At 39.9% G+C, this 10,647-nt stretch overlaps 1 protein-coding gene across 1 annotated transcript; it reads right to left on the reverse strand.

Annotated features, from left to right (window-relative positions):
- Positions 1–111: 111 nt before the first annotated feature.
- Positions 112–8,992, reverse strand: LOC108672182 (sex determination protein fruitless). The gene is made up of 6 exons (XM_018159816.2): positions 8,912–8,992; positions 5,559–5,856; positions 3,430–5,341; positions 2,822–3,057; positions 2,072–2,209; positions 112–1,772 (listed from the first exon to the last, which is right to left on the reverse strand). Exons 2-6 carry the CDS (start codon positions 5,853–5,855, stop codon positions 1,017–1,019), a joined length of 3,339 nt encoding a protein of 1,112 aa, XP_018015305.2. The 5' UTR covers position 5,856; positions 8,912–8,992; the 3' UTR covers positions 112–1,016.
- Positions 8,993–10,647: the final 1,655 nt, after the last annotated feature.

The raw sequence follows: 10,647 nt of genomic DNA on the forward strand, positions 1-10,647 counted from the left end.
CATCAATTAGTAGTAATAAGATTAAGATTAATCAATTATCTTAACTATGGTCAATATTAAAAGTTTGGTCCAGTCAATAAGGCGAGATTCTAAAGTCACAAGTAAAAAATATGACACAAATTAATAAAGTTTGTCCCAGTAACTCGCGTTGAAGTTCAAACCTAAGTTGGATAGCATTCAGCGACCAGTCAAGAGTTAAATGTTTGTCCATTACAAATCCAATTTAACTTCTATCATGTTTTCTGTGGATTTAAGGTTTACACTAAAGCGATATCAACAAAAAACGTCACATTAAAACACAAGATATGTACGTATGGATCCAATTAATAGGTAATTAATAGCATAAGCAAATAACCAAAAGCTCAAGAAGAGTTGCACGTTTATGGTCTTTGTACTAGCGGTTTTCTCGTAATGAAGCCATTACTTTTTTACAGTTTCCACTTTCTCGCTGTTACATCAAATTCTTGGTGTAATGTAAATGATTCAATTATATTGATCATATGGACCCTTCCATTATACCTTGACCTTCATTTCTTTTACAATCCAAGTTTTAAAACTTATAGGAATAATCAATTTGAAATGCGCGACGCACAAGTAAAACCATTAATTCATATTCTGATCTTCGAAAACATAAGAAAATGTTTCCGAATTCTAAATGAAATATAAAGAAATCCACGCTTATCCTACAGAATGAACGAAAGCAAGAAGAAGCTAAGGCGCGCTTTATAAAACAGGATGCGTTCGTGTATTGTTCTGATGTCACGAAGAGTGACAGGCACCAACACTTATACAATCTACACAAAACAGTGCACGCACACAATCAATATATTGTAATTCGTGTAATAGTGAGCACACTTAACGCAGAGTCCACAACACAAAACTTCCAATTGTAATGCACTAGTGTTGGGACGCAAGTGTCGCGCTGGTCTAAAGGCACCTCGGAGCGCACGAATCACAAAATTCAAAATGAAGCTCGTGAATCATAAAATTAGTAAAGGATTCACGCAGAGACATGATCACGAAGCATCGCGAACGAGGACGGTGTCATGATGATGCTTGATGTGATGCTTCAGGGCCGTCTGATTCTTGGGGGCAAAGTCACACATGTTGCATGATGATACCCCATCCCCCACATGGTTACCCCCCACGTGGCAGAGCAGATGTTTCTTCATAGCATCAGCTCTGTTAGTGGAGAAGTTACAGAGTGTGCAGTGCTTTTGCATGTGCGAGCGTTTATGTTCCCTTATCTCACCAATGTCTTTGGAAACAAAATCACAACGCGCGCATGAGTACTCTTTGTCCTGATGTGTCAGCAAGTGTTTAGCAAGAGCCTCAGACTTGTGATAAACTTTAGAACAGTGAGGACACTTAACTTTTGGGACCGTTCTCTGGCTGCCAGCACTCGCGTCACTCGTGCTAGAGCCAGCGACGAGACTAACGTCGTATGCAGCGTCGGAATTTATCTCTACATCAGCAGTCAACTCTATTCCACCATCAGCACACAGTTCGGAGGAGGTCATGTGAACAGCGTCAGGGTTTTCACAGCCATCAGTAGGGTTTTCTGCGTTACTAGATCCTGCACGAGGGTTTTCAGAGCCATCAGAAGGGTTTTCAGGGTTACCAGATCCCGTAGGAAGGTGGTCAGCGACAGAAGGATTTTCAAGGGAAAATACGTTGAGGGTCAGGTTGCCCGCGCTGGACGGCTTGCGCTTGCGTTTCTTGGTTGGGGCGACGGCACGAGTTTGAGTTCTTGGACGAGTTGAGCGGCGATCCTGTGGGAGGTTTTGCATTAACTTGTGTGGAAATTTATAAATTCGTAGCTTATACTCTAGAATAATAATTAAAACTAAACAATCAGTATTAGTACAAGGTCTAAGAGCTTCCTCAGTATTAGGATGATAACAGGAGTAATTATATAATAATAATAAAATATGGCTTAATACATATAATAATAATAATCAAAAGTAATCGCACAATACATATAATAATCCAAAGTAATCACATAATACATACCCATATAAATACTTCACATTATAAATAATAAAAGAATATTTTCTTTCACGAGTCTGACCCTGAGTTTAACACTGCGGCCCCCAGCAGCAGGCTCTCCATCAGCACTGGGGGCGAGGTTCTTGACCTCCTCAGGAGCGGCGGCAGCAGCCACAGCTGCAGGGTCGACGTTGAAGCCATACAGGGAGTCTTCGTTCACCTGTAAGCATTCAACTGCATCAGAACCATGCTTGAATATTTCAACAGAGTATAAGCTACAGAGTATACCGTAAGCTACCGAGTATAAGCTAGAGTATAAGCTACAGAGTATACCGTAAGCTACCGAGTATAAGCTAGAATATAAGCTACAGAGTATAAGATACAGAGTATAAGCTACAGAATATAAGCTACAGAGTATAAGCTACAGATATAAGCTTCACTATAACTCAACTTGCAGATGAATTTTCCATCAATACCAGTATTCATGATAGAGCTCTACTAGAAAGAACTAAAATAATCTAAAAATGTTAGTCACATTATTATAGGTATTAGTTGCAATTTCATCATTGAGCAAAATCTCTACTTTTGGTGTTCTACATAAAAAATTGGCTTAATTACTTAATCATATCAATAAGGTACAGCGAGGCTTCAATAATAACTGGATGGCAACAATACAATTCCTTCCAGAGAGACTGAACTAAAATTCTTCACTGGAGACCAGCAGGAAGAAAATATTTAATGTGTACAGCCCCAATAAATCAAAAGTAATTATAAAGTAAAGAAAGTGACTTTAAAAACGAGGAAAAATAGGGAAATTTAAATAGAAACTGACAAGAACATCGAGCATGTCATCAGCTGCGTCTCCATCAGTCTTGTCAGCGTCAGCCTCAACACCGATGGCTTCATCAGTAGCCCCGAGCTCGCTGATGATCTGTTGCTCCATAGGCGTGAGTGGCGCAGCATCCAGAACTGCTACAGCACCACGGCAGCCACTCGATGCCACAGCGCCACGGCAGCTATTTGGTGCCACAGCTGAGATGCCAATGGCATCAGAAGGCATCATCGGGACTGGAAAAGAACAAATGATTGAATTAGGCGTCACTATGGGAAGTGTACACTGTGATTTAAAAACAAAATGTACTGACATTGTACAGTTATGCCTGAATGCTAGGAAGTATTAGTACAAATGATAGATATTGAATCATAAGAAAAGATGGATACAAAATCCTTACATGCAATCTACGTAGATTCAGTTTAAAATTATAAAACAGGACAGATTGTTCAAAGCTGGCATACTTATTGAGCTATTATTCACACATTTATTAGTAAGATTTCTAATATCCATAAGGAGTGAATTTTTAGGCAAGAAAGACCTATGAAGAATCATTTGCAGATATATACGGTAATCTAACAACACCAAATGTATATTAAAGCCCTCACCACTTGATGTTTCATTGATCAAGAAATTATGGTTGCCAGTAGAAAGGTTGTTGTTGTTGCCAGTTGGTGTGCTGCTGTTGCTGTTCTTGCTACCATCGCCAGACAACTCAGCCTGATGCTCCAATAACAGCTCGGACACTCGGTCCTTGTCAACGCTGCTCTTGCTGCGGTAGTTGCTGCCTTGCTGCCCACGTTGCTGCGAGGCAGATGGCGTCACTTGATGGTGTGGTGAAGATTGGTGAGTTTGGGGATGTGGTGAGGATTGGTACATCTGAGGATGTGATGAAGACTGGAGCGTCTGGGGATGTGGTGAAGACGGGTAAGTCTGGGGATGTGTAGATAAGTGCATCTGTGGATGTGAAGACTGTGGCACATGATGTGGAGAAGACTGCGGCATGTGATGAGGTGAGGATTGAGGTATATGATGAGGTGATGAATGAGGCATATGATGAGGTGATGACTGCGGCATGTGATGAGGTGATGAATGAGGCATATGATGTGGTGATGACTGAGGCATATGATGTGGTGAAGACTGAGGCATATGATGTGGTGAAGAATGAGGCATATGATGTGGAGAAGACTGCGGCATATGATGTGGAGAAGACTGAGGCACATGATGAGGTGATGAATGAGGCATATGATGTGGTGAAGACTGAGGCAAATGATGTGGTAGGGGCTGTTGATTAGGGGGAAGCTGTGATGATGGTTGACGAGCGTATGAATGTGTCAACTGATGTGGTCCACCACGGGCTGGCAGTTGAGTCTGTGTTTGGTATGCATGTACATAATGTGATGGTTGTTGATGCTCATTCACTGCATGTTGTTGCGCTGGACGATGTGGTTGACTGTGTGGTGGTGGTTGTTGTATGTGTCCCACTTGCTGATGCTGCTGTTGGTGACTGGAAAGCGTTCTCTGCTGCTGGAGCTGGTGCTGAAGCTGGCGGCGCTCCATTTCGAGTTGCTGTTGATGCTGCAGCAGCTCTTCTTTCTTGCGCTGTTGTAACATGTGCTGCGGTGGTGCATCTCCTGCAGGGTTACGGTATACCTGCTGCGGCTGTTGCCCTCCATTGCTTTTTGGTGAAGACAGCAACTGCTGCAGGTGACGAGAGGATTGGTTTGATGACTGCGGTGGGTGGGATGAAGAAGTCCCAGCAAGGTGAGTGTATTGTTGAGGGGAGGAACTCGATCTTGAGAGTTGGGGATGAGATCGCGCTACCATTGATGGAAGTGGGGCTGCTGGAGCACCATTGGGGGATGGGACCAGTCTGTTACTTTTGGGATCATACAGACTTATAGAAGATAGCTGCTGGGATTTGGTGAGAGATGTGTCATGGTGGGCAGCTGTGAGAGATGAGATGGATGGTAGAGAGATGGGTTTAGTGGGTGGCTTCAGTAATTTTGAACAAGAGTCTGACATCAACACAGATTGTTTCGAGTCGTCAAGTTCAGACTTGATGCGCTTTGTAGATGGCTCATATTCCCTTTTGTTCACACCAAAATTTTGCTTAGTATCTGCTGAAGATGTCGATGGAAGAGAAGGTCGAGGGAACTGAGGTGCAATGCCTGCTGGAGTGCCAGCACATGCCATGTTCATGTTAGCCACAGGCTGGGGAGGCTTGTGCATAACTGGTCTTGACTCATCAGGAAAAGCCAATCCTTTCACTCGAAGGCTCTGAGCTGCCTTGATCACATGACCCAAGTAGCACTCCTTGACACTCATCTCGCCTGTGTACATGAAGTCAAGAATTGGCTCTAGGTCCCTGGTGAGAATGTTGTTCAGAACCAGCACAGGGTTAACGCAGGGAGTCCACTCAAACATAGCTAGGAAAAACTCGCTGCACGTGGCCAGGACAAACTTGTGCACCGGGTAGAACTGGCCATCGCATGCAAGGGTGGCATCGGTGTACATGTGCTGAAACAAAATGAACATTAATAATTTGACTACCGGTATTGCACAATTTGCCTGAATTAACAGAAAATGCACCAGAAGAATTACTATTCAGTTCAGGTTAAACACAATTTACAGAGGATTCTGAAACCTCAACATGTTATGAAAAAATCCATAATACAAGTTAAAAATAAATTAACAAAATAGTCTTGTTTTACTCAATAAAATAAAACCAACTTACTTTATGCCTGAGTTTAGCAATGTTCTGACTGAATATATCCTTGTGCTCAGTCCATTGCAGCTCTAAAAAATTTCCAAGTGGTGCTGCAGCAGCAACACTTGCACCAGATGTAGGAGGAAGAGCTGCAGGAGGTGCAGCACTAGACTTCATTGCAGAGTCTGGAGCAGCAACTTTTGGAGGATTGACAGCTGTGTCTCCAGCACTACACCTGTTTGTTGTCATCACCTCTGAGGAAGTGGGAGCAGGGACGCTCTCACTGCTGGAGCTGGACATGTCGGCAGCTGCACTGCTGCTCATTCTACAAGTGAAATAAGCATGTCAATCAGTTTGTAGTCACCCAACATCTCACCATTCTGTTAAATTATCAACTTTTTTCACTGAAAAGATTCATTACTCTAAAAAATATGACCTCAATAAAAAAAATCCAACAATAAACAATATTTTTTGAACAAAAAACATAGGGGCCAGTACTTTCAAATATTTGTGAAATGTACCTATATATATCCATTTTCTAATATGATATATTCATGACCAATGCATTAAAAAAAGTGATTTTAGTTTAGTACACTTCAAATTTTCAAGTTAGTGAAAAAGTCCCATAGATGGTACTAAGGTTTTGCGTCATAACGGTTTTTTCATTTTTACATGTGAGAACAAAATATTTAATATACAGAAATTTCCTTGTATTCTTCAAGTTTTAACTCTAATGCTGGGAAATAGGGTAATTTTTTTGTAGAATGGAAGTATGGAAAATATACCTATAGGTACATAGTGATGCTAAGGAATTAAGAGATGATCTCAATTTATACTATGAGAATTATATGTACAATTTATAATTTGGTACATACAATATGAATATAATATAGGCTAAGGTGATTTGAACATGGTCAAAAAAATTTAGCATTAAACTATACTCAATTTCCCAACTTTAACTAGGTATGTTAACTCCAAATAAAATTGGCATGATTGTTTGCCATCATGGCCATGGAACATATCTATCCTTAGAGCCACGACCAGAGCTTTCCTGGCATTTTTGGAGCTGCAAGATTCCTGCTAGATGAAATAATTCCTATTTACTTATTAGTAATTAGGTAAGGTAGTCAAGCCAGGGCTGGAAAAATCCTACTTGTTTTCTGAAATATCCCAGCTCTAATATCATAGAATTTTAGTAGGTATGAAATCTTGCAGCTCTAATGCCATGCATTTTTGTTAGACAGAAAAATTGCATTTTTCAACTGTGCAAACATGTCGTTTCATATAATTTTCATCTTCCGCAATGATAGTGCAATCCACATTACTTTGACATACCTGCCAAAATATCCTGCAAAACGTAATAACAACAAGTCAATGCAAAACGTTTCCTTGAAGATCACATAGCTACGGTCACGTCAGAGCAGTCAGACTGCATTATCATGTGTTCAGTTGCCACTTAAGTGAAGCCAAATGATAGTTAGGCTGTTCAACTGTTTTAGGGTAAAATTAGAGATTTGGTATAAAACATGCAACTGCAAGGAGTTTGTAAATAAGTTTGCTGCTTGTTAAAGGCTTTTCATGGCCGAGATATGGAATTCAAGGCTCAAAGAAATGGAATCATGGCTCTAAGAAATGAAATCATGGCTGGCAAACCCATAAAACCACGGCTCAAAAAATATAGTCACGACTCCCCAAGTAGATATATTCCATGCCTGATTCAAGCCACAACATTACAAATGGATTGAAATTTGTCACTTTGACTTTGGAGCCACAAAATTTCATTGAAAGTAACTTAAGTAGGGTAAACGCACCATATTCCAACATTGTGGGTAATTCCGACGCCCCTCAACCTTTTCCTTTATATTAAGCTTGGTTTTTGTTCCACGCATGCATAGATGGTTGAAATAGTGACGTCATACTATTGCATGCAAGATTTCTGCAAAACACTAGGTCTAGCGGGAAAATGTTAAGATCCGCAGAGCAAAAGTCCAAGTCAGCTAGTGAGAACATCGAAACACGTACGAAAGTTGATAGTTGACCTTGCTTTACTAAATAGTGATAAACTGTTTGTGTAGAAAGAATATTATGGTTTGAGCCTTTTAAATAAGTCTGTGAATATATTAGGAATCCTTTAGGTATACCGTACTTGTATTTGCTGATTTTAAGTGGTAAATAAATTAATAGATGATTGATTTAAGAGGCGGTTTTAGACACATAAAAACTAATTCTGACACAGGGTGTCAGAATTACGACACAGGGTGCCGGAATTACAACACACTGTCACACACAGGGTGTCGTATTCCAACACAGGGTGTCGGAATTCCAACACAGAGGGTCAGAATTACGAATTACGATTTTGAAGCGCTGTCGGAATTAGTCTCACAATATGCCACATTTAGTCACACACAGTGTCAGAACTCAGCGATTTTGTAGATTTGAATTCTAAAGGCTTTAAAATAAATATGGCAACAGTTTGTGACGTTTCATCATTGCTGGCGCATAGTGTGGTGTTTTGAGAGTGACGTAAACCAATCAGAACTCAAGTTGCGCATACGGTGATCTATTTTAAGCCATTCAGCCTATTTCATGCTATGTCCTTAAGGTGTCGGAACATGGTGTGTAGTGTTTACCCTAAGTAAATTACAATCCTGGGCAAAGGCCAAAGCTAATATAAACAGGCAAATTTTACCATAAGCACAGGCAATTTTGGCTGATTTACAGATGGCTTCTGCTTAATTTTTAAGAATGGAGTCAATAGCCATAGGAATAGCCTAAAAATTGACAGAAGTAGCACAACAATGATTTATAAAATAAATAATTCATGTAACTAAAAAGAACTTATGGCTGTAAAAATAATTAATTCATGGTCATGGCTTTAAAATTCTAGTCATGCTTGGAAAATTTATATTTTATATACCAGAACCAGACCGTCACTCACAGTCTCACAGACACAGTCAGACACCTGAGTTAGCAACTAATACTAAGAGTCTAAGACTAAGAGTTTGGGTTTCTAAGTTTGATAGGCTTCATGGATCATGGACGTTGGACGATGCCAATACCACCAGACTGACCAGAGACAAGAGATTGAAGAGAAAAACTGTTTGAGTGATTTGAAGTAAGTTGTAATTCAAATTTTCTAAATTAAGGATCATATTGATTTAGCATCGAAAAGGTATTACAATCTTTTTTTTTAGCTAATGACTGATTTGCTAATTGCCACGGTTAGGCACGGTACATCTTTGAAAATTGAAGCTGAATTCGACGACAGAGTTTAAACAGTTCAAAAGAGGGAAATTTTTGATAAATACAAGAAGACATGGTTATATAACTGAATACTCTCATATTATATATTACATGACGTTGTAAACAAATATATTTACCTTTATACAGACGTCCGTCCACGCCAACATATATCTTTCGTGTTTGTAAACATTGAAATTAAAATCGCCATCTAGCGTCAGAAAACATTACTGCTGAAAAAAATAAGAGTTAGAATCATGTTTCTTGGCTCTGACTCATCGTCTATTGAATCTATTTACCAAATCTAACCTATTCCATTAATATAAAAAATTCGTAACTTTACGCCATAGCTAACTCTTTTATAGAAAATTACACACAAATTTTCATTAGCTTTTGTCATTTAGACAATGCCTTTGACGCAGTCAGTTCATTCAAGAAAATAAGTAACTACAGCTACAAATTTTACACTGTTTGAATTATATTCTCATTCATTGTTGAATTAGAGGTTAAATTATTTTTAATTGTATCTTCATATTTGGGCTTCACAATGATTGTGAATGTACACGGTCCTAAAGTCACCTCTCGGACATTTCACCGGCCGGACTCGCAGCCGGTTTCGCGACCGGTCTCCAAGATTCAGTGAACATAGAATATCTCCCAAACTGATGAACGCAGCTCGATAAAACTTTGCATATGCCTGCATTAGAGCCTAACGGTGACGTTTAGGTCGGTATTATATTTTTTCAATTTTACCTTCGCTTTCAACTTATTCGGTCATACAGGCCAAAATTCGCAGTTAACAACGAATAGTTTCTAAACTACTGATTAGATTCGAACGCAACCTTTAATACAATCCTAGTCACTGAACGGTGATATATATATATGGCAAAATTTTTCAACAAAGGCCTCGTTAGAGAGTTAACGACTATAGTCACTATACGGGGAAACAACCAGCATTTCTGCGGCTGATTGCCAAATACCAGTGAACATTAAATATCTCCCTAACTAATTAACGGAGCTCAATGAAACTTCACTCATGCATTCACTATGACCTAATGTTGATGTTTAGGTCCTGATTTCGGTTTTACCTTCTTTTCTAAGTAATGCGGTAAGTTTCGTTCAAATCTGTATAATAGGATAGAAGACTGCGAATTTTTGACCGTATGGCCGCTTAACTTAGAAACAGAGGTGGGCAGTAGCGCGCTACATGTAGCGGCCGCTACATTGTCAGTAGCGGTAGCGGTAGCGGCGCTACATTTAAGCAATTGTAGCGGTAGCGGTGGCGTCCGCTACATATCTAAGTAGCGATACGAGGTTTTGCCGATACAGCGCTACCGCTACATTTATAGATAAAGCCTCTAAATTTTATTTAATAGTATTAAATATCATTTAAAAACCAGCATGATACACACATAATATAAATTACAGAATAAAACTGTACGAAAGATTTCGGTGTAATGTTGTTAACCTCAGCCTGTTACTAGTGTCAACACGTTAGTAGTTAACAGAGGTGGGCAGTAGTGCACTACATGCATGTAGCGGCCGTCACATTTTCAGTAGCGGTAGCGGTAGTGGCGCTGCATTTAAGCAATTGTAGCGGTAGCGCCCGCTACATTTAGAGCATGTAGCGGTAGCGGCGCTACATTTAAGCAATTGTAGCGGTAGCGCCCGCTACATTTAGAGCATGTAGCGGTAGCGGTAGCGGCCGTTACATTTCAAAGTAGCGCTGCTCAGCTCTGCTTAGAAACTAAGGCAAAATCGAAAAAAATTATTACGACCTAAAAATCGTGTGTAATGACTTAATAAATGCATGTACGAAGTTTCAAGGAGCTTCGTTTATTAGTCTGGGAGATATTACATGCATGTTCACTGCAAA

This window comes from Hyalella azteca, unplaced genomic scaffold, assembly GCF_000764305.2.
Source record: "Hyalella azteca isolate HAZT.00-mixed unplaced genomic scaffold, Hazt_2.0.2 contig3150, whole genome shotgun sequence".
NCBI classification, from domain to species: Eukaryota; Metazoa; Arthropoda; class Malacostraca; order Amphipoda; family Hyalellidae; genus Hyalella; species Hyalella azteca.

Bases quoted from the DNA above. Each gene is read 5' to 3' on its own strand.
- LOC108672182 (XM_018159816.2), bottom strand. From the start codon at position 5,855: ATGAGCAGCAGTGCAGCTGCCGACATGTCCAGCTCCAGCAGTGAGAGC. The intron at 5,342-5,558 runs GTAAGTTGGTTT...ATTTTGTTTCAG, and splicing joins TTGCTAAACTCAGGCATAAA to CACATGTACACCGATGCCAC. The intron at 2,210-2,821 runs GTCAGTTTCTAT...GAATGCTTACAG, and splicing joins ATGACATGCTCGATGTTCTT to GTGAACGAAGACTCCCTGTA.